Raw genomic sequence first — 25316 nt, 5'->3', positions numbered from 1 at the left:
AATGTTCAAGAAGATGTAGTGATGTAAGCGCACCATGTTCTGAAGGTGGAATGAATTTTGGCAACGGACTGTTTGTGAGGCGAGGAAACCTGTTGCATTCAATCAGGATTAAGGCTGTGAAGTTAGACTCCATAGTGCTACTGGTGCCGATATTATGGAAGCCATAATCACTAAATGTTGGCTGGATTGCTTGCTGCCACTTCCGGTGTAGCCCACACGGTACAGCATGACTGTAAGGGTGTAAAGTGGGTGTACTGTGAAATCAAACAGTGTCAAATCATACCTTACAGATAATGTCCTAGACTCCACCATCACCATCCCTGGGTATGTCCTGTCTCACCAGCAGGAGAGACCCAGCAGAGGTGGCACACCGTGGTATACAGTCGGGAGGGATTGACCACCGCACAGTCATTGTGGAGACGAAGTCCTGCCTTCACATTGAGGATGCCCTCCATCATGTTGTGTGGCACTACCACCATGCTAAAGGGGATAGATTTCGAACAGATCTAGCAACTCAAGACTGCGCATCCATGAGGCACTGTGGGCCTTCAGCACCAGCAAAATTGTACTCAAACACAATCTGCAACCTCATGGCCCAGCATATCCCCCACTCTGCCATTACTATCAAGCCAGGGGATCAACCCTGGTTCAATGAAGAGTGCAGGAGGGCATGCCAGGAGCAGCACCAAGCATACCTAAAAATGAGGTGTCAACCTGGTCAAGCTATAACACAGGACTACTTGCGTGCCAAACACATAACAGCAAGTGATTGACAGAGCTAATCGATCCCACAGAACCAATAGATCAGATCTAAACTCCGCAGTCCTGCCACAACCAGTTGTGAATGGTGGTAGACAATTAAACAACTCACTAGAGGAGGAGGCTCCACAAATATCTCCATCCTCAATGATGGAGGAACCCTACACAGCAGTGCAAAAGATAAGTCTGAAGCATTCGCAACAATCTTCAGTCAGAAGTGCCGAGTGGATGATCCATCTCAGCCTCCTCCGGAGGTCCCCAGCAGCACAGATGCCAGCCTTCAGCCAATTCGATTCACTCCACGCGATATTAAGAAATGGTTGAAAGCACTGGATACTGCAAAGGCTATGGGCCCTGATAATATTCTGGCAGTAGTACTGAAGACTTGTGCTCCAGAACTTGCCGCATCCCTAGCCAAGCTGTTCCAGTACAGCTACAACACTGACATCTACCCAGCTATGTGGAAAATTGCCCAGGTATGTCCTGTATGCCAAAGACAGGAAAAATCCAATCCGGCCAATTACCGCCCCCTTCAGTCTACTCTACTTTATCATCAGTAAAGTAATGGAAGGGGTCATCAACAGTGCTATCAAACGACACTTTCTTAGCAATAACCTGCTCACTGATGCCTGGTTTGGGTTCCGCCAGGGCCACACAGCCCCTGACCTTATTACATCCTTGGTTCAAACATGGGTAAAAGAGCTGAACTCCCGAGGTGAGGTGAAGCGAGAGTGACTGCCCTTGATGTCAAGGCAGCATTTGACTGAGTGTGGCATCAAGGAGCCCTAGCAAAACTGGAATCAATGGGAATCAGGGGGAAAACTTCCGCTGGTTGGAGTCATACCAAGCACAAAGGAAGATGGTTGTGTTTGTTGGAGGTCAGTCATCTCAGCTGCAGGACATCACTGCAGGAGTTCCTCAGGATAGTGTCCTCGGCCCAACCATCTCCAGCTGCTTCATCAATGACCTTCCTTCCATGATAAGGTCTGAAGTGGGGATGTTCCCTGATGATTGCACAATGTTCAGCACCATCTGCGACCCTTCAGATACTGAAGCAGTCCATGTCCAAATGCAGCAAGACCTGGACAGTATCCAAGCTTGGGCTGACGAGTGGCAAGTAACATCCATGCCACACAAGTGTCAGGCAATGACCGTCTCCAATAAGAGAGAATCCAACCATTGCTCCTCGATGTTCAATGGCATTACCATCACTGCATCCCCCACTATCGACATCCTGGGGGTTAACATTGACCAGAAACTGAACTGGACTAGCCATCTAAATACTGTGGCTACAAGAGCAGCATATCCCTTTATGCCGTTGGTATTTAGAAATCTGTCAATCTCTGCTTTAAACATGCAATGACTGAGCTTCCACACCTCGCTGGGGTGGAGAATTCCAAAGAGTCACAACCCTCTGAGTAGAAATAAATTCTCCTCATCTCGGTCCTAAGTGGTTTCTCCCTTATTTTGAAATAGTGCCTCCTGGTTTTAGACTCCCCAACCAGACGAAACATCTTACCTGCATCTACTCTATGTATTTTGTGGGTTTCATTGAGATCACCTCTCATTCTTCAAAACTCTAGAGAATACAGGCCCAGTTTTCCCCAATCTCTCTTCATAGGACAGTCCTGCCATCCGAGAACAAATCTGGTGAACTTCATTGCACTCTATGGATATACGGTCATTTCTAATGTCAAGGGACCAAAACTGCACACAGTGGTCCAGGTGTAGTCTAACCAGGCTCTATACAATTGAAGCAATACTTAGGGTGGAATCGTCCCAGATTTGCACAAAGTGTGGTAGCGGGAACGAAAAAGTTGTTTTACCCACGGGCTGCAGTGGTGGGTTTTCATGCCGTTTTGTCCCATTCGATAATTATGCAGCCACAGGAACTACTTTGTCTCACTGGTGTGCAGCCTCCAATTTGCACGCCACACAATTACCTCGCCACTTCCTCATGCAGGGCACCATATTTAAACTGCAGCCGCGCACACACTGCTCACTGGTTGCAGTCCAGGAGGACACTGGTGAAGACACAGCCCCAAAAGCCAAGAAGAGTGCAGCATCCCGATTCGGTGACACATCCCTGGGACACCTGGACATCGTGGAGGTGTGTCGCATTGTCCTCTACCCCTGCTCTGGCTGCAGGAGGCCCATCAGCCTCAGCACTTTGGCTTGGGAGGCGGTGGCAGAGGTAGTCATTGCTAATTCTGCGCACAAGAGGTTGGTCATCCAATGCAGGAAACGGATGAATGATGTGCCACTTGCACAGATCAACATGTGCCGCCACACACACCCTGGGACACCCACCTTCCCCAATACAGCCCTTGACCTTTTGCCTAATCCCTTGTCTGAGGCCACTTCTCTCCCTTCCCCAAGCAAGCCCTAGCCCTAGCCCTGCAGCCGTTGAAAAGCCACCCCTGCCTTAAGGCAAGTCTAGTAGGTAGAAACCTGCTCATGAGCCCCCCTAAAAGTGATGTGGTGATGCCTGTGAAGCCTGGCACTGATGACTGTGAGTGCTGCCCGAAGCAAGGTAGGCAAACAAATCTTAAAGTCCTGAGCAAAGTGCAGCTTGCCAGGTGCACGTCGCTTATGTACAGTTGTGAAAAACGTTGACGTGGTGCCTGGATGATTCCGGCGAGCATGGCTTATAATGCGATGCTAAAGTACTGAAATTAGGTTGCCGACATGTGGCAATGGGAAACGTGGCCCGCCACTGACCCGTGGAACGGATGACCTCAAACTGATTTCACAATGGCATAAAACCGATTTTTGAGCTTTTTGCCGTATTATCTGCTCACATCCGCCATGATACCCACTGGACAATTCTGCCCTTAGCTATTCCTGTACTCAAATCCTCTTGCAATAAAGGCTAATGTACCATCAGCCTTCCTAATTCTTTGCTGCACGGCATGTTAGCTTTCAGCGACTTACTGATGAGGACGCCCAAGTCCCTTTGTACATCTACACTTTCTAGTCCCTTACCATTTAAGAAATACTCTGCACATCTGTTCCTCCTACCAAAGCGGATAACCTCATTTTTTCCACAATATATTCCATCTGGCATCTTCTTGCCCAATCTCGAAGCCTTTCCAAATCCCCTTGAACTTCTTTGCATCTTCCTCACAACACACATTCCCACCTGGCTTTATGTCATCAGCAAACTTGGAAATATTACATTTGTGCCCACATCCAAATCATTGATATATATTGTGAACAGCTGGGGTCAAAATACTGATCCTTGCGGTGCCCCACTAGTCGCAGCCTGCTTACGCAAAAATAACTCGTTCATTCCTACTTTGCTTTCTGCCTGTTAAATAATCCTTAATCCATGGCAGTATATTACTTGCAATCCCATGTGCTGTAACTTTGCTAATCACTCTCCTGTGAGGGACTTTATCGAAAGCCTTTTGAAAATCTAAGTATACTACCACTGACTCCCCTTTATCAATTCTGTTAGTAACGTCCTCAAAAAACTCTAACAGGTTTGTCAAACAAGATTTCCCATTCATAAATCCGTGTTGACTGTGCCCAATCATATCATTATTATCCAAGTGTCCTTTTAACATCCTTTAGAATAGGTTCTAGCATTTTCTCTACCACTGACGGAAGAAGGTGCTTAATCCAGAAGCTTGCCATCATCCTAAATGTTCCCAGTGACGCAAAATTCATTACCTCAATGACTCCGGCCCTGTAGTGTGGAGCACCATCTCATTGGGGCTCAGTGATGCAGGTGTGTCTGTCCCCACAGGTTTGCCTTTTTGTGCAAGAGAAAGAAAAATATCAGTGAGTGAGTTGCAATATGTTTGGGCGATGTGCTTGTTATGTGGAAAGTTGAGAGTTGGATGTGAGGCTGGCAGCATTGATAAGTTTGTGAGGGTGAGGTAGAGCATGAGTCCTCATTGCTGATGGATGAGCGATGGGGCTTTGGTGCATTAAACAGGATAGTGGTGCAGTGAGTAGAAGATGCACTCACAGACCTAGGCCATGGGTTTTCAAGAAAGAGTTAGATATAATTCTTGGGTGAAAAGGATCAAAGGATATGGGGAGAAAGCGGGAGCAGGCTATTGAGTTGAATGATTAGCCATGATGATAATGACTGGCGGAGCAGGCTCAAGGGCCCGAATGGCCTACTCCTCCTATTTTCTGTGTTTCTATTCATGTAGGGTATATGAATTTTTTCTGGACTGCAGCTAGACCCTTGTGTCCAGACTCTGGGGATTGATCTCTGTGGATACCTGCTCCTGTTTCCTTCAGAGAGTGAGCCTCAAAGGCCTCCTTACCCCCAGTGGAAACATGACCTCTCCTTTCTGCCCCCATCCCAAAGGCCTCCAGCTGCATACCAGAAAACCTGGGAGTACTCTCTGGCCTGTCATTCCATTTGCAGTCTCTTGTCTTCCTTTCTGATACTGTTCTAGCAGCAGTCGTAGCCAGAGTGCACCTCTCCTTTAAGAGACGCAGGCTTTCTTTCAGAAGTTCAGGTTAACTGTGTAATGTGTTAGCCACACACACTTCTGGGCTCTCTACTGAGCATGAAGCCAGGCGATGGGCTGCACGCTACAATCATGTTGATAAGGTAGCACAAAGTTTGTATGTTGCCTGCCTCAACTCAACAAGGCACGGGGTAATCACAGATTGCTATCCTGGCACCCAGGAATAGGCCTTATAGAATCTTCAAACCCTGCCCTAAGAAAGAAAGACTTGCATTTATGTAGCTGTTTTCATGACGTTTCAAAATGCTTTACAGCCAATAAAGTACTTTTGAAGTGTAGGCACTATTGCCATGTTGGAAACATAGCAGACAATTTGTGCGGTGCAAGCTCTCACTCACAGCATGTGATAATGACCAAATAACCTGTGATGTTGATTAAACGGGATACCAGGGAATAACTGCCCTGTTCTTCTTCAAAATATGGCCGTGGATCTTTTATGTCCCCCTGAAAGAGCAGACAGGACCTCAGTTTAAAGTCTCATCTGAATGATAGCACCTCTGACATTGTAGCACCCCTTTAGTCCTGCACTGGAGTGTCACCTTGATTCTTTTGTGTTCAGGCCCAGCTGGTGGGAATGAAATCCAGACCCTTGTTACTCAGGGAGAGTGCTACCAACTGAGCCACGGCTGATGCTCAAGTTTTCACACCACCAGATTTCGCATCCCTGGGCAGTGAAAAGGTTGATACAATCAGACCCAGAGGCAAAGGTGCCAGAATAGCCAAAAAGGTGGCTTCAGTTTTGTTAATGTGGCAAGAATTTTGTTATCAATAGCTTGTCTTAAGTTGCATCAACTTCGAAAGGGTAGTTTCTTTTATTGAATGCATTATTACGGCTGACAAAAAGACTAAGGGTTTGGCCAGAAATTATCATTAATCTTCTACACATGAGGTCTTACAAGAGATAAATTTTGTGAAGAGAAAATCTAAGGTGCCCACTATGTTCTGTCTTGTAATTACCAGATTGCTTATACACGCAGTCAGCTTAGAAGGGAAGGAAGTTTGTCTGTGATTGAGATAATGCGATGGGATGTTTAAAAAAAAAGGATTTTGTATCAAAGCAAATTAGGTTTATTTATCCTGCCCAAATAGAAATTCTAAAATTATTATTCTAATTTTGTTGATGTATTTTTCAGACATTGCACCATCCTTCATCAGAGCTCCATCAGACACTGCAGTAACAGATGGAGCAGCTGCAATTTTACACTGTGAAGTTTCAGGAGCACCAAAGCCCGGCATTACATGGAAGACAGGCAAATATTATAAAACATTACTTTGGGGGAAAAAATGAACAATTTGCTTTCACTTTTCACTCTATCACAAATATTAAAATATCAATATCTGAATTGCTTTCCTATGCGCTGCCAACAACAATCAAGAAAAATTCTTTCATCCAGTCCTAGTGGTCAAAATGTTTGCTTCAAAATTTAAAAGGTCTCTCTTTATGAACTCTGCACTCCTCTAATGAAAGTTTGTTTTTTTCAAAGTATGTAATTCTCACCAGAACTAGTAATGATGGACAGGGGAGTCAGCTGCAGAATCACTTCATGCTTTAAGTGGGAATGACTATGAGTACAAATGTTACATTCTGTAATACCAGGCTTTCCCAGATATAATAATGAAAGTATATAATCAGTCTCCAGCCAGATCACCATTCTTCTTTCAAAAAACTCATACCTTTCTTTTAGTTTTTTTAATTTGTAAAGGACAGAACAAAGAAAGGAGCTTTGTGGAAGTTTGACTTGCAAATAGTTCTTCTGATTTGACCATTAGTTTTATAGTCAAAATGTGAAACTTTTGTTGGGGCATTTATTGTATTACGAAGAAATGTTTGCACTTTTATTCCCAATTTCCTCAACTTATGAACTCCCTTCACTTCATATATGTAATTCACATATAATGCACATTACAAAGAACAGGGTAGGTAACCTTCCTCCAGACCAATGCCAACCTCACTTTTGGGCAGGAATCACATATCACTGACAGGTGGTTATCCCACCCATTCAACATTTTTCTTCCTTAGCAGAATAGCTGAGAATCTCATTGGAAGAAGTATTGAATCTGCAATTAACCAATCAAAGGGACTCTTACCTCATTGTTGCAACCACTAGGCACAAGAAACATTGATTATTAATATTTAAAATTTTACAAAATTGATGCAGGTTGAAGAACTGCAGAGAAACTTTATAACTCACAAAGATGACATGATTTATCGCACCATGTCCTATTCAGCCAACACCTCAGTGCTTGCTGACCAACATTGGCTCCCGGTTAAGCAACAATGCAATTTTAAAATTATCCTGCTTGTTTGCCTCCATGACCTCACACTTCCTACCCCCATTCCATTTCTGATTTCTCCTCTAGCCCTACAATCCTCCAAGATATCCAGGCTCACTTAATTCTGGAACATCCTTGATTTTAATTGCTCCAGCATTGGTGGCCATGCCAGGACATAAGCCCTGGAATTCCCTCCCTAAACCGCTTCGTAAAATCTATCTGATTGATCAAGATTTTGGTTATCTGTCTTAATATCTCCTTAAGTGATTCAATATCAAATTTTGTTTGATGATGTTCCTAGGAAGTGCAATGGGACACTTAATATTTTGTAAATAAAGTCGTTTTTGTTGCCTTTTCTCTCACTCTTCCTTTCATTTTATAGATTTTTTTTGCATTGTCTACATTGCTGTACCTGTGTATCACTGGGAGATGTCTGTTTGTGCATGTCTGCATTTACTGAATAGCTTTTTTGTTACAGGTAATAAGATTTTGGCGAGTGGTTCAATACAAATTCCACGATTTGCACTTCTGGAATCGGGTGGATTGCTGATAAAACCAGCCCTTGTTCAAGATGCAGCGACATATACCTGTTTTGCAGTGAATTCCAAGGGAGCGGTCAACGCATCAGCTCATCTCACTGTGTGGAGTAAGTACATAAAAATAAGAATGAAATTGGAATTGGTATCAACAAATCTATTTTCTTAAAAAGCCTTAAGAGTCTTCTTAAAAAGGCTCTCAGCAGTTTTCTTCATTATTTTTCTGAAGATGTGAATGTCTTTATGGGGCACAATTCCATCATTGCTGGCAGTTTTCTAGTATTCCTGCCAAATGGCTATTATTCATGAGTGAATCTTGATAGGCTGTTCAACCCCATGGACACCAGAGACAAGCTCAATCCTATCCTTGTCCAATACCCACACATACTCAATTTTCAGCAGGGGTCACAATCAGGAGTGGGAAACTCAACCAATGTTCCCCCAGTAAGAGAGGGGAACTAAGGCCAATTGTAGTGCCTCTACTCTGGTTGAGATAAACTAAATCAGAGTATGAACTCGATATTGCACCTGGGGTTCGCAATAATTTGTATGATTTAACTATTCATGGACTAATGGAGTATTTAACAACTATTTATTGGTAACAAGCTATTTTGATTTTATATTATGGAGTATATTATGAACATGCTGCAATTAGGGCATATATTTTATTATGACACAGCTGATGATAAATGCTAAGCTGTTCAAATCCCAATGGGAAACTTGAAGCGACTGTCATAACCAATCTTTGCAATTTGTATGTTTCGAGATGTAGGCTTTAAATTCAGTTATAATAAGACCACCAAGTCTTGAGAGTTTTTATAAAACTAAATTAAACATTTATTAATTAAAATATTGTAAGCACATACATATGTCTACAAATTACTTCTACAATAACTTCCAAAAATCCCCTAATTAATCTGACTCCCAGACACACCTCCGTTAAGGCAACAGCAAAACACATAGGCCAGAATCTTTGGGTTGGTGTGCGGGGGTGGGCCCTGCTTGCCGACGGGTAAAATGACGCGCGTTGATGTCGGGCATGCGTCCCGACGTCACCGCATATCATTCCGATCTTCCGTTCGGCAGGCGCACACCGGAGTCGGCTGCCGGACTGTCAAAGGCCTGTTAAGGCCATTTAAATTCCAATTGAAATAATTAATTGAGTTGCCCGTCCACCCATAAGGTTGGTGGACAGGCAAAGAGCCCTACTGGCCTTTGCATTTATCATGAAACCTCATCCACAGGCGGGATGAGGTTTCATGAAGGTTTTAAAACATTAATAAAAATTTTTAATAAAATTCATAGACATGTCCCAGCTCATGTGACAGTGTCACATGAGGGGACATGTCTTAAACTTTTTTTTCCTTATTAAAATTTTAAAATATCAAAGTAATCTCCCTGAGGCAGATCTGTGCTTCAGGGAGATTTCCGCGCTGTTTCATGTGCATGTGCGAAAGAGCGCAGGCCCCGACTTTGCCTCCTCCTCCGGCTGCACAGGGAGCACTCAGCACTTCCGGGTGCGTGTCACGCTAGGCAGGCCTTAATTGGCCCGCCCATGTAAAATGATTGCGTACAACCGATTGCGGACGGCAATCAGCTGCGCGCCCGCTCCCACCCAACCCCCCCTAACGGGGAGAAAATTCTCCCCACAGATTTAAACAGATCCCTGACAAAGCACACCCTGTACAGCCACATTCAAAATGAGTTTCTTTCAGCTCTGGGTCCTTGTAGACGGCAGCTTGAGGTTGGAGGCTTTAGATCTTAGAATCCCGCTCCTTTTACCAACAGCCCTCTCTTCCTTCATATGTATTTTCCTCTTTTGAATGCTAATTCTCATATATCACTAGGTTTTTTGAACTTTACCTCTTCTAACAAAAAAACCCTTTCATAGCACCAATTCTGTTAGTACGCTTTGGAAAAAATAAACACATTGTTTGGCTTCTTCTGGCTGGGTGTAATATTTCACCCATTCTTTTAAATTCTTTTAAAAATGTAAATTTCTCCCTTTACATTTCACCTTCTAGCTTTCCTATGCTTACCTAATTAACATTTGAAACCCACTTCTCTTCTATACATCAAAGCCTCTAGACCCGCTGGCCTTAATCCAATTAAGATACACACACATAGACACAGACAGCACTAGAACTCTATATTAAAATAATTTTCAATAACACTGTAGACATTATTATGGCTTCATGACAATTTGTTTATTACTCAAGGGTGAGTCCCAAGCCTGTGAGTGCCATATCTGAGGTCAATTCTATCACCTCTCTAGGCACCAGATCGGAGCTTTGTGTTAGAGAGAGACATTTCATCTCAGTAAATGAACACAAATTAAATTGTCCTGCTGAGAGCACCTCTCCCTGCCTAATCAGAACACAGATCATGTTTGTCCAATGCCCCACCCCCACTCACATTCACCCTTTTGTGCCCGAGAATCTGAGTAAATAATCAAGGTAAAATAGAAAAGCAAAATTTATTTATTTTTAAAATAGGTTATTTTAAAATTATACTTAAAAATATATTAGAAATAACTCAAGGTGAAAAAGCTAAAAAACAATGAAGGAAAATATGACTTTGGCACAAAAGTAATTTGCAGCAGGGACCTGTGAAATGGAGTAATCTGTGGAAGTAAATGCAGTTTCTAATAGATTTTTAACATGCTTTATGTCAGTAAATTGTCAAAGCAAATGATTTAAATGCAGCTACCTTTTTGAGCCTTCATTCAGCTTCCATTGATCACTTAACATTTTGTAGCACATTTCACTTTTCATCCTGAGTGTAAATCTTGAGTTAATTCCCATTTTAGCACCTTTATGGATAATTGCTTGCCCCATTTACTGCCATTGATGATTACATCTGCAACCCACATTATCATTTGTGACTTTCTCAGAAATTGATCTGTCCACTTAGCACCTGTGGGCCATTTTTTGCACAAAGCTCATTTGAAAAGGTTTCAGAAAGGCTTTGACAGAAGTCAGCTGAATGTTAAAAGCAAACTAGGCACAACTTCAAAGCGGAAGGAAGTTGATGCTTTGAATGAAGTCCTCCTTGTTGCATTGTTAAAATGCTTTTAGAAGCTCCTTGTCAGGAGGGGTGAGCTTTTAACTGCTTTTAACTAGGGTAGGAATTTAGGAAGGGAAGAAGGAGAGCGACAGCGGAGGCAGGTACTTTATGTGCTTTTTCTGAGCCATTTTTCAAATTCTACCATGAAGAAAGCTCAGTCCTCAGAATTTTGCTCTCGTCAGGCAAGTGGGGGCAGTTAGGAAGCCGACCGCCGCCCACAATCGGAGCCGGACCGCAATTGCCACTTAAGGCCCGACCAGCCTGAATCGCATGCTGCAACGCTCAGCGCTACCTCTGTAGCGGGGGGGAGGAGGGTGAGTGCGAACTGCGTGTATGCGCGGAGATGCCCGCTGGAAAAGCTCCCTGAGACAGCTGTGTCACATGAGCAAGAACGTGTGAGAAATTAGAATGAATTTTTAAAAATTTCTTTAATGAAGGTGCGAAACCTTGTCCCACCTGTGGATGAGGTTTTGCAAATATGCAAAGGTCTCTTGGCCTTTTCGCCTGCCCGCCAACTGTAAAGTTGGATGGGTAGCGAAAATTTTAAATCAATTGGATTGTTAGTGGCCATAATAGACCTTTTAATTGTCAGCGACCACACTGCCAACCTCCGTGTGCACCCGTCAACCGAAATATCTTATGAGTGTGTGATGACATAGGGATGCTCGCCTGATGTCATCGCGTGTCATTTTATGCTCGAGTGGGTCGGGTGCGTGCCTGCCTGCCCAGTGAAAAGCCTTGGCCCTGATTTTGCTGGTTTTTAGTACAGATTGGTTTTGCCCTGAATGTATTTTTTACAGAACAAAATGATGTGATATGGACAAATTTTTCTTTCATCAGCCAAGGATTGAAATGTGATTGCATTATTAGTTTGAGATAAAAAGGAAAAAAATCAAGTGGTAGGAATCTAAAATAAACAAAAATGAAGCTAGGAATGTACACGTCCGTATTAGAAAAGAGAAAAGATGGGTTAATATTTTGACTGGAGACCCTTTTATTTTATTTCTTTTATTTTAGTATTGTGTTGGAACTGTTCTTGATGTTAAGAATGGATTCTTTCTACATCTTCCAATTATTTGGATGACAGTCAATGCCTGTACTCCTACATATTATCACCGGAGCTGGGAGACTTGTCAATCAGCCCCAGATAACTTCATAAAGCAGGGGCTGATGGTGAGGATTGCCATGCCTGAACAAACATCAGGAAGCTTACATGGAGATCATAGAATCGTACAGCACAGAAAACCCTTCAGCCTGCGGTACCTGTATCAGTGCAGCATGTTTGTCGGCTGCAAAATGTTTAGCGTTAGGCTGGTGATTAAATAGCCAGCAGCAATCTTACACATACAAAGAGTCTGCAAACTTTGGCTCTTTCCAGTCTAGTCTGTGTCTATGTTCTTCGGACTTGGGCATGGAAGTGTTTTCCTTTGAAGAAGAGAGTTTACACTTCATATCTGGCAGACTGGTAGAAACTACTTTGTGTGGATTTCTGAGTAACTTGATTCAGAGACATCCACCTAATCAGGAAGAGTTGTTGCAAAGTACCGTTTTTAAGTGAACTCCCCCATCGTTCTATTTTAATAATTTTGCTGTAGTAGCTCTGTACATTTTGTAACATAATTTTCTATTTATATGCTTTTGCCTGATGAATATTTTCTGATTGATCAAGTAAAGGCATTGCCTCATTCTCTACAATCAGTTAGCATGTGTCAATTGAAAATACAGCATTCTACGTGACTGAATACGACATGCCCTCAACATTTAACCGGACATCAGACAATTAATTGCTCCCTAGGAATCGTGTTTTCTGTTACTATTTGAGTCTTCCTAATTTTATTTAAAAGCTGTGACGAGACTGGAAAAATAAGGAAATGCCTTAAACAGCATCAGATACCTCTCCTGGTGTCACAAAAGTATTTCCAGCCTGCTGCCAGTCCCATTTTCTCATGATTAAAACATTTCATTTCTGATATAATCAAGAATTAAATCTCTCCTTATGGTCCTTTCTAAAATAGAGTGCCATAAACTTAACCTAGTATTCTAACTGTGACTTAACCAATGATTTCTATAGGTTTAGCATTACCTCATAACTTTTGCACTTCATGCCCCTTTGTATAAAACTTAGGATCCCATATGCTTTATTGTACAACACTATGGCTACAGTGATTCTGCCCCCCAAAAACATATACATTTTTTGTTGTTTTCATGTTTTCACCGTGCAACTGGTTTTATCAACTAACAACAATCATGTATCAGACTAAGATTAAAAATCATGGCTGTGAAATTCTAGGGGGGTTGTACTGCTGTCCCACTGGAACTCCACCAGGAGGCCAGCGGAACCCTCAGAAAAGCAGTATAAATGGATAAAAACAGCTCTACACCATTTCAGTAGGAATTCTGCCAGTCATCACCAGAGATCATAGAAATAGTCATTTCTACCAGTTATCACCATAGATCATAGAAATAGTCATTTGGTAGTACAGAACTTGACTATTGCTGAAAAAAGAGACATGTCAAAGCTTTTCAACTTGCACTCATCAGGACACTTCGCATGAATACCAATATAAGGGGAAAACAATAATTTATACTGTACGTGAAGAAAGTGCTGATTGGTTGGCAAGTGGACTCTGATTGGTAGAGCGTTGCCATGGAGAATGCACTAGGGATGGTGACTGACAGTTAACTGCCAAGCATTGTTTGAAATTTAACCCAATGCTTTGCCCTGAGGAATAAGTCAGTGAATGGCTGTTACTTATTTTATTTAGCTGAAACAGGCACAATATATGTACATGTTCTTTCTGTCTGCAAAGAACAGGGCCCTGTGTATGAATAGATGTAGCTTCCAGTACACGTAAACGTGCCACACTGCGAGCCCGACTGGCAATCTTAAATTGGTTGTCAGTGTAATTCTTGGCACACTGAGAATTATTTAGCAAATGTTGTGCAATCACAGAATTGCGTCTAATGTTGGACACTGTGTTTTGAGTTTTGCAGGCATAGGCTGGTTGGGTACGGTCTGTACCTTGCCATTGTGAACAGCAGCTGGGGCATGCTGTTTGATGTGATTTGCCAGTCTTAGGGACGTATGGCCTATATACCTAGCATCACACTGGCACTGAACTTTATATACCACATTACTCCTTTGTGTGATAGGCAGAATGTCTTTTTGGCTTGACAGCAGCATCCTGTTAGTGGTGAATACTACTTGTGTTGCTATCTGCATAGTGGCAGCGTGAAACAGCTAGCTTCACCTGTTGCCCAAGTTTTTGAGATACCTTACCTTTCCAGGGTTATCTGAGGTAGACTGGGCACTTTTCAGGGCCAAAAGTGATAGCTTTAGGCTCGTTCATGAGTTCGCGTGATATAAGCGCGAAATGATCTGATCAGGATAGCTGTTATCCTGCAGGATACCTTTGATGTGCTCTATTTCAGCATCAAGCTTACATGCTGAGCAAATGGCTCAGGCCCTTTTTTTTTATTAATTCACGGGATGTGGGCTTCGCTTGCTGGGCCAGCTTTTATTGCCTAGCCCTAATTGCCCTCGAGAAGGTGGTGATGAGCTGCCACCTTGAACCGCTGCAGTCCATGTGATGTAGGTACACCCACAGTGCTGTTAGGGAGGGAGTCCCAAGATTTTGACCCAATGACAGTGAAGGAATGGCGATATATTTCCAAGTCAGGATGGTGAGTGGCTTGGAGGGGAAATTCCAGGTGGTGGTGTTCCCATCCATCTGCTGCCCTTGACCTCCTAGGTGGTAGTAGTAGTGGGTTTGGAAGGTGCTGTCAAAGGAGCCTTGGTGAATTCCTGCAGTGCATCTTGTAGATGGTACACACTGCTGCTACTGTGCATCGGTGGTGGAGGGAGTGAATGTTAGTGAATGTGGTGCCAATCAAGCAGGCTGCTTTGTCCTGGACAGTGTCAAGCTTCTCCAGTGTTGTTGGAGCTGCACTCATCCAGGCAAGTGGAGAGTATTCCATCACACTCCTGACTTGTGCCCTGGTGGATAGGATTTGGGGAGTCAGGAGGTGAGTTACTCGTCGCAGGATTCCTAGCCTCTGACCTGCTCTTGTAGCCACAGTATTGATATGGCTAGTCCAGTTCAGATTCTGGATTGACCATAAGACCAATCTTATAGCGTGTGGAACTGTAAGAATACCAACGTGTATACTGACCAGTGAAGGTAAGCTTCCAGTGGACCGTGATAGAGAAACCCCGGCAGATTCCTGAACTGGTACATCAAGGAAGTTGTACCTGTATCTTTCGGCACTGAAAAATGCCCCGGCTACCACAGGTTATTCTGGAAGGGCAAAGTATCTCAAAATTTTGAGCAACAGGTGAAGCTAGCTGTTTCATGCTGCTACTATGCAGTAGCAACATGAGTGGTATTTGCCACGAACAGAATAGAGCTATCCAATTGGCCCCACTCCCCCATTCTTTCCCCATTGCCCTGCAATTTTTTTTTCTTTTTCAAGTATATATCCAATTTCCTTTTGAAAGTTATTACTGAATCCACTTCCACTGCCCTTTTAGGCACCCAGATGAGTTCAGAGCTTAGGAATTGTGTGACAAGTAACTCCCCTCCTGACTCCCCAAAGCCTGTCCACCATCTACAAAGCAGGAGTGTGATGGAATACTCCCCACTTGCCTGGGTGAGTGCAGCTCCCGCAACACTCAAGAAACTTGACAATGTCCAGGACAAAGCAGCCCACTTGATTGGCATCACATCCACAAGAATTCACTCCCTCCACCACCGACACACAGTAGCAGCAGTTGTACCATCTACAAGATGCACGCAGAAATTCAACAAGTCTCCTTAGACATCACCTTCCAAACCTATGACCACTGCCATCTAGAAGGACAAGGACAGCAGACACATGGGAACACCACTATCTGGAAGTTCCCCTCCAAGTCACTCATTATCCTGACTTGGAAATATATCACCGTTTCCTCACTGTTGCTGGGTCAAAATCCTGGAACGCCCTCACTAACAGCACTGTGGGTGTACCTACACCACATAGACTGCAGCAGTTCAAGATGGCTGCTCATCATCACCTTCTCAAGGGCAACTAGGGATGGGCAATAAATGCTGGCCCAGCCAGTGAAGTCCACATCCCGTGAATGAATAAAAAAAATGATAATACACTGCACAAAAAAAGTCTCTTAATCTTTTCTCTGGTTCTTTTGTTTTTTATCTTAAATCTCTGCCCTCTGATTCCAGACCTTCTGCCTGTGGAAACATTTTCTCCTTATTTATTTAATTATATTTCATTACATATTTATATTTCATTATTTTGAGCTGCTTTATTAAATCTCCCCTTAACATTCTCTTCATTAAAGACATCCATCCCAGCTTCTCTACCTTCTTCACATAACTGAAATGCCTCTTCCCTGGTATCATTCTGATAATTCTCTCCAAAGCCTTAACATTCTTCCCGAAGTGTGGTGCCCAGATTGACCATGATACTCTGTCTGAGATCTGTATTGCAGTCATTTATAAAGGTTTAGAATTACTTCCTGATTTTTGTCCTTATTAAAAAAAAACAGGAATTTCATATGCTTTTTAAAACAGCTTTATTAGCTTGACATTACTGCTTGTCTCATTACAACAGGAGACAGAATGAATCCTTGCAAAATGTCAGAGCCCATAAAGTTAATTCATGAAATGATAAACTTTGTTGTACAGAATACTCAATTGTCCAAAACTCCACTAAAACATTTTAGGAACTAATTTTAACTCAGTTACATTCTGTTCAAACAATTATGCTTAGCAGTTATACATCAATAATTGAAATTTGTATCTATATATCCTTGTTAATTATTTATTTACACAAATCAACTTTTAAAATAATGAAGTAGAAATGTTCAGCAGTTGTTTCCCATTAAAGATGCATTTTAATTGGAAAAGAACTACAAATATTTTCAACTAAAATCACATTATTTAAAAGTCATGAGTACATATACAAGCTTCACATGAGACAGAAAATCTGCATCATTCTCACATACATCATTTTCACTCGAGGTGCTCTACCATCTCACTAATTAACACCCTCATGCACTGTGATGATGGTAAAATGTACATTTGTTGTATTTGGTCAGATGAGCCTCTGTTCATATTTCAATTGTGCAGCTTTCAAAATTACATTAAAAGAGATTATTATATTGCTGTTGCAGTACACCTACCACAAAGTTATAAATTCTAGGGAAAACCCAGCTTTCTCAAATGGTGAGTGATCTGAGCCATGGCACGAGCGTTTTCTTGTCTTACTGACATGAATGCTGATATATCGCAATTCTCTGTAGCAATAGCATTGTTCTCTCTTTGGGTGAATGACAATATTTTTCAGCAATCAGAATGGTTTTGTATCAATATTTCGACGTATAGAAATGTTTGAAAACTAGTGCGGTATAGATTAACCCTGGTCCAGTACTTCCACCTCCTAGCAACCTACTCAACAGGTTATCTATCTTTTAAAGAAGCATATTTCGTCGGCAAACTTGAAATGGATGTGATTACGTCATTAGGGAATGTATTTACAAAAGATGTACAGCGCAGAATAGGCCATTCAGCCCAACCAGTCCATGTTGATGTTTATGCTCCACTCGAGCCTCCTACCATCTTTTCACATCTAAACCTATCATCGTAACCACCTATTCCCTTCTCCCTCAAATGCTTGTCTAACTATCCCTTAAATGCATTTGTATTATTTTCTTCAACTACTCCCTGTAGTAACGAATTCCAATTTCTTACCACTCTTTGGGTAAAGAAGTTTCTTCGGATTTCTCAATGGAATTTCTTGGTGACTATCATATATTTATCGCCTCTAGCTATGCTTTTCCCTTCAAGAATTCTGCCACTTGTCCCCTGACCCCACGTTGTCTAATCTTATTCAGTAGTCCATTATACACTTTATCAAAGGCCTTTTGAAAATCTAGATAAATTACAATATTGCATGACCATTGTCTACTCTTTCTTTTACCTTCTCGGAAAAATCAATAAGGTTGGTCAAGCAAAGATTTCCCCTCTGAACTCCATGCTGACTATACATGATTATATTTCTCATTTTTAGATGTTCTTCTATTCTCTACTTTAATAAGGATTACGTTAGTTTTCCTACCATTGACTTTAAGCTGACTGGTCTGTAATTCCCTGGAAGGTGGCAGAAGGTCACTGGCTCCGTGTTGGAAAGGATTAGGGCTCAGAAGAAGCCCTGGGAGCCATTTCTAGTTTGGTGTAGGTGAGATACTGGAGCTTGGTGAAATCCAGGGGCAGTGCCAGCTCAGTGAAGCTAGCCAGCTATTAAAGAGCTGAAATTGTGCCACTTAGTAGAAGCTGGAGTGAAGACTTGGAAATCCAGTGGAATGGAGTCTCGGGAGATGAGATTAAAACCTTGAGAGGTGTGCAATCATTGAGGCAGTCTGAGTTGGGAGTGGCTTTGAGGGAATTCAGAGCTTTGATCTTCAAAAGTGAAAAGTTTGGAGACCCTTGTCTTAAATACAAGAACTATATTCGCTATCTGCCATCTTATTCTAATAAATGATTAGATATGAATAGTGATGCTTCTGGTACCTCTTCCCTGGGTTCTTTTAAAGCATGTGGATCCAATCCATCTGAACCAGGGGATTTGGCTCCTTGTGTTTGCTTAGTTTGTTCAGTGCATCCCCTCTATTTTAAAGGCACTTATCTCATTACTCATCTCATCAATATCATGTCTACCTGTTCTGTCTCTCTGGCAAATATTGTTTTACAATAGGGGATGGTAAATGCTGAGCTTCTCAAATCCCAGAGGGAAACTTGAAATAGCTGCCACAACCATTTTGCAATTTGTATTTTATTTTGTGATGCATGCCTTGAATTCAATACTAATAAGTCCATCGAGACTCAGAGGTATTTATATAAAACTAAATTAAACATTTATTAATAAAATATTTTAAGCACATTTTTAGGTCTAAGAAGTTACTACTATAATAACTCCTAACTCCCTCAATTAATCTAGCTCCCTGTTACAGCTCCGTTAAGGCAACATAGAAACAAATAAATTTAAACAGACCCCAGGCAAAGCACACAATACCCTGGACAGTGATATTTACAGTGAGTTTTCTTAGCTTCGGTCCCTGTAGTCAGCAGCTTGATGCATATAGGCTGGAGGCTTTTCACACTTGTGTTAGATCTTAGAATTCCTTCTATCTTACACATTTTTTTATATATGTCTCTTCCTTTTTAATGTAAATTTCACTGTTCTAATATGTCTTTGCAACTTTACTTTTCTCATAATATAAATCTTTCATAGTACTCATTATTAGTAACCTTTGGGAAAAATAAACACACTTTGGCTTAACTTCTTATGGTTAAGTATAACATCTTACCATCTTTTTGAAATTCAAACTACTCTGAATTATCTAAAAATTCAAATTTTCCTCACACATTATATTCTAAAACTTAAGCCATGTTTACGTATGTAGCATTTCAAACCTAGCTTCCCTTTTGATCACTCAAAAACTCCAGACTAGCTGTCTCTAATTCAATTAAATCACCTCACACACACATCCACACAGAGCAAGTAATCCAAACCCACTATTAACCTACCTTTACAACAAATCACAATAAAATTATGAAAATGATTATATTTTCATGACAATACCAAAATGAAATAATTATTTAATATTTCTGCCATCTCTGTATTGTTACCTGTAGTATTATCCTGTCTATCCCATAATCGTTCTATTCAGGACCAGACTCCTAAGTTTTTGTTACAATCTGTTAGGGGCCAGCAACTTTTTGTTTAAAGTAGACAAAGTTTCACATTCAAGACTCTTTCTAAGGCCGGGTTTTTCCGGCCCCATCGCGGGAAGACCCACCACAGGAGATTCGATGGCCCAGCAAAAACCCCATTGATTTTCTGTGGGACCAAACGATCCCCACGCCCTAAGAGAATAAAACCACAAGATTCCATGGGTTTTAAACAAACAAAAATCACCCTTTACTCTACAAGTTCAAAAAGATGAAACAATTTATAATATCTATCTTATACTCTAACATTCAGGGTTAATATGAGGTACATGTGAATTAACAGGCAAACTGTTGAACACATCATACTGTACAATAAATGGCAATTGTGACCAAGACACATCCCATGAATTTCTCAGAAACCCACTCTGACATCAATAAACACCGTGACTCAACCAATCTCATTGAAACTCCTCATGGACAAGGGCTATGCACGAAGGACGTGGCTGATTTCACTTGTGCGGTGGCCTCAGAGTGCAGCAGAGAGGAAGTACAATAAGGCTCATGCTGCAACTTGCACCTTAGTGGGGCAAACCATTGGAATGTTGAAATGACTGGTGCCTGGACTGGTCTGGTGGAGCCATGCAATACTGTCCACAGATGGTGTCATGCACCGTCGTCACCTGCTGCATCCTTCACAACCAGATGCTGCAACGGGGAGAGGACCTGGCTGAGGAGGAGATGGAGGAGCTGCACATCTCCTCTGATGAGGAGAACGTCAATGGGGATGAAGGTGAGGAGGTGCTCAAAGGCAAGGATGACAGCGATGAGGCCAACGCACTGTCTGGGGAAGGCAGGTGCACTCGGGAGGCCCTCCTATATGCTAGATTTGTGAGGATGATGATGACGTGCAGTGAGGAGACACCATATATCCTCACATTGCATCTCTGAACATTTGACTCCTGTCTGGCTGATGGCAGCACACATACCCTCTGTGCTAAGGCTTCTGTCATGAGACGCAGCGGATGCCCATCATCCATACATTCCAGGAAGATGATGACAACACGCAGTGGGGACACTCCATAGATCCTCACACAGCTTATGTGAATACCTGACTCCTGTTTGGCCATTGGCACCTCACTTGTAAACAGGGTCATATCATGGCGATGCAACTTTAACTTCCCCTTAACCCAAGGCATCCTTCGTGTGCTGAACCCTTCAGAACCACACTTATCACCAGACACAGATGCTGATGAGATGGGGGGCCAGCTGCACCTCAAAGGTGCTGGGAACACACACAGAGAATGACGAAACTCTGTGCTGCCAGCCCAGGACATTGTGGCAGGAATGATAAGCCTCATCGAGGTGCAGGCATGACTCTGTAACCAGTGATGGTGAAGGCACACCTTCAGTGTGCAGGGAAGGTTGCACGAAGCACAGGGAAGCGGCCCTGGACTGAGACACCTGCCTTTATCTTGTGCAGGGACCAAGGTTTCACAGCTGAATAACATGAACACTGCTTATCAGAACAAGGAGTCATAGGCAAGGAGATACTCTTGGGAGTTTATTAACAAAGTGAACATCATGTACAAGTGTTTAACACCTGTGCCCATGCTGTGCAACTACATCTTCTTAACGGCTTGGCCTAAATAGCCAAGTGGTTATGGTACTGGGTTTGTAACCCCAAGATCAAGAGTTCAAATCTCACAATGGCAAACTATGAAACAATGTAACTTCATCTGAAACAGATGGAAACAGGTTTACTCAAAAAGAGTATCAAGAGTTCAAATGTCACAATGGCAAACCATGAAACAATGTAACTTCATCTGAATAGGAACAGATGGAAACGTGTTTGTACTCGAAAGAGTTACATCTTCTTAACGGCTTGGCCTAAATAGCCAAGTGGTTATGGTACTGGGTTAGTAACCCCAAGATCAAGAGTTCAAATCTCACAATGGCAAACTATGAAACAATGTAACTTCATCTGAAACAGATGGAAACGTGTTTGTACTCGAAAGAGTTACATCTTCTTAACGGCTTGGCCTAAATAGCCAAGTGGTTATGGTACTGGGTTTGTAACCCTAAGATCAAGAGTTCAAATCTCACAATGGCAAACCATGAAACAATGTAACTTCATCTGAATAGGAACAGATGGAAACGTGTTTGTACTCGAAAGAGTTACATCTTCTTAACGGCTTGGCCTAAATAGCCAAGTGGTTATGGTACTGGGCTTGTAACCCCAAGATCAAGAGTTGAAATCTCACAATGGTAAACTATGAAACAATGTAACTTCATCTGAAAAACAGATGGAAACGTGTTTGTACTCGAAAGAGTTACAAGTAAGCATAGCAGCCACAGTGGTATGCCATCAATGGTTTCCTCCAAATCATGTAGAGTGGTTTGAGGTCGATTCCTCTGCTTGGCCTAAATAGCCAAGTGGTTATGGTACTGGGTTTGTAACCCCAAGATCAAGAGTTCAAATCTCACAATGGCAAATTATGAAACAATGTAACTTCATCTGAACAGGAACAGATGGAAATGTGTTTGTACTCGAAAGAGTTACATCTTCTTGGCTTGGCCTAAGTAGCCAAGTGGTTATGGTACTGGGTTAGTAACCCCAAGATCAAGAGTTCAAATCTCACAATGGCAAACTATGAAACAATGTAACTTCATCTGAAACAGATGGAAACGGGTTTGTACTCGAAAGAGTTACATCTTCTTAACAGCTTGGCCTAAATAGCCAAGTGGTTATGGTACTGGGTTTGTAACCCCAAGATCAAGAGTTCAAATCTCACAATGGCAAACCATGAAACAATGTAACTTCATCTGAAACAGATGGAAACGTGTTTGTACTCGAAAGAGTTACATCTTCTTGGCTTGGCCTAAATAGCCAAGTGGTTATGGTATTGGGCTTGTAACCCCAAGATCAAGAGTTCAAATCTCACAATGGTAAACTATGAAACAATGTAACTTCATCTGAAAAACAGATGGAAACGTGTTTGTACTCGAAAGAGTTACAAGTAAGCATTGCAGCCTCAGTGGTAGGCTAGTCAATGGTTTCCTCCAAATCATGTAGAGTGGTTTGAGGTCGATTTCTCTGCTTGGCCTAAATAGCCAAGTGGTTATGGTACTGGGTTTGTAACCCCAAGATCAAGAGTTCAAATCTCACAATGGCAAACTATGAAACAATGTAACTTCATCTGAACAGGAACAGATGGAAATGTGTTTGTACTCGAAAGAGTTACATCTTCTTGGCTTGGCCTAAATAGCCAAGTGGTTATGGTACTGGGCTTGTAACCCCAAAGATCAAGAGTTCAAATCTCACAATGGCAAACTATGAAACAATATAACTTCATCTGAACAGGAACAGATGGAAACGTGTTTGTACTCGAAAGAGTTACATCTTCTTGGCTTGCCCTAAATAGCCAAGTGGTTATGGTACTGGATTAGTAACCCCAAGATCAAGAGTTCAAATCTCACAATGGCAAACTATGAAACAATGTAACTTCATCTGAATAAGGAACAGATGGAAACGTGTTTGTACTCGAAAGAGTTACATCTTCTTAATCTTCCTAAATCTGCCACTATGGCTTGGTGTTGCTCCAACATCCGCAGTGGAGGTGGAGACAGCCTGTTGACTGCTACGCCCTGTCTGTGATTAACTTGCTGGGCACCCTCTGGAGGGCCAAGACCTGCTTTCAAGGTCCTGCTGTTTGGCAGTGGCACCCTCCTTGGCCTGTTGTGCTGAATTTGCTGGACTTACAGGAAGAGGGGATTCGGATGGGTCGGACACTCCCAAAAGTCACCTGGGTGGATGGTCCTGGGGTGTCAAGCAGCTGCTGCTCCTCCCTATGGGTATCTGAGGGGCCTGGTCTGACTCCTTGAGAAGAAAGGGAAGCTGGAGTGAGATAGAGCTGCCTTACATCTGTCTCACGTTGATACTGTTGGAGGTCAACTATTCCGTCAGCGATGAGCTCAGCCCACGTGGTAGTGCGGGACCGATGCCCTGGACCACGGTCTCCGTGCCGGCCGCCATCCTACCAGTGTTGACCTTGGTGCGTTGGCATGCCGGGACTATCACCTCAGGCTGAAGGCGGATGGACTTGTCCATCATGTCTTGCAATCTGAGGAGTGCAGCAGACATCCCTTCCTGATGTTCCCAAGCTTGCCTTTGCAGCTCCAGCAATTGAGGTATGATCAAGTCCAGAGGCTCGTCATCTGACTTGGACTGAGCAGATTTCAGGTCTCTAGCAGTCCTCCAAGCGCCAGAAACCTGGGAAGTCCCTGCCATCACCTGATGTGGGTAAGGCAGTGTGATATGTTCCCCGGATTGTGAACTTAAGGTAACTCCGAATCTTGGTCCCACCGAGGTATGTGTCTCTGCGCTGGTGGAGGGTCTGTGTGACGGGTCTTCAATGATGGTTTCAGCAGGTTCCTCTTCTGAGGTGTCCTTGGGGCTTGAGTCAAGGACCTGGGTCATGGACCCCCTTGGCTGTTTCCCAGATGTGCCTGCAAAAGCGAGGAGAGATGATTACTGCATGGCAGTGGCCTGTAAAACAAGACACATCACTCACAGCATGTTTGTCTGATGGATGTTGCAATGTTGGATCCTCACTTGGTACAGCACCGTCAACCTAACCATCGGCACAGGAACGGCCCAGATTGTTACTGGCTAGTTGGATGACTCTATTTTCAAAGTCTGTGAGGACCTTGATTTCAGGTATCATGCCACCAGTCTGCGACCTCTCCCTTTTGTTGTGTGCCAGCTTGTCCTGTATGAATACAGCTGGAAAGAGTGTAAGAAGGATGCCTGCCAGGCCATATAAGTATGCCTGGCATGTGTAGGAAGAGAGTGGTACCATGGACGGAAAGAGGTCAATGAAGGCGTGTGTGAGAGAGTGACTGGTGATGTCCCTTGAGCTGGCAGCGAGTGAGATTCCTGTGGATATATGATGGGTTTGTGAGTGTGTGAGTTGAGAGTGATGAGAAGAGTGACTTACTCTGGTGGAAAGGAAAAGATCATTCATCCTGTTTCAGCACTGGGTGGCTTTCCTCTTTTGCAGGGAGTTGGTCCTGACAACCGATGCCACCGCCTCCCATGCTGGATTTGTTACCTTGCTTGCTGGCCTTCGCCCAGCGTGGTGGTAGAAGACATTGCGGCAGGCCTCCACTGTATACAGTAGGCACTTGAGGGAGGTGTTGGTAAATCTGGGGGCAGCATGTTTCCTTCTTTGGCAGCCATGACTTGCAGCAGTTTCCTATCTCTTGAAGAGTGCTGGCTCTTTGCAGGGGTGGCCTTTAAATGTGGGGTTTCATATTTAACCATCTTTTTACATTTCCGTTCTATAATTCTATTTATGCTCTTGCCATCAATATCCTCCCTTACTTTATTATTTCCTATGATCTCTTGCCTTGTTTTGCTTACATTTAGGTTGCTTGCATTTTTTGTAGATTTTCACCCC

General features: G+C 42.8%; 1 protein-coding gene across 1 annotated transcript in view; it reads left to right on the top strand.

Moving 5' to 3' along the window:
- sdk1a (sidekick cell adhesion molecule 1a) overlaps nt 1–25316 on the top strand; it is a 954785-nt gene that overhangs the window by 624745 nt on the left and 304724 nt on the right. Inside the window, exons 10-11 of the mRNA XM_041207300.1 lie at nt 6386–6502; nt 8005–8172. Of these exons, the coding sequence (XP_041063234.1) occupies nt 6386–6502; nt 8005–8172 (285 nt within the window). The remainder of the gene's footprint in view (nt 1–6385; nt 6503–8004; nt 8173–25316) is intronic.

The sequence above is a fragment of the Carcharodon carcharias genome, chromosome 15 (genome assembly GCF_017639515.1).
Source record: "Carcharodon carcharias isolate sCarCar2 chromosome 15, sCarCar2.pri, whole genome shotgun sequence".
Lineage (NCBI taxonomy): Eukaryota > Metazoa > Chordata > Chondrichthyes > Lamniformes > Lamnidae > Carcharodon > Carcharodon carcharias.
The sequence above is the reverse complement of the archived record's forward strand: the minus strand, read 5'-3'. Positions and strand labels throughout refer to the sequence as shown.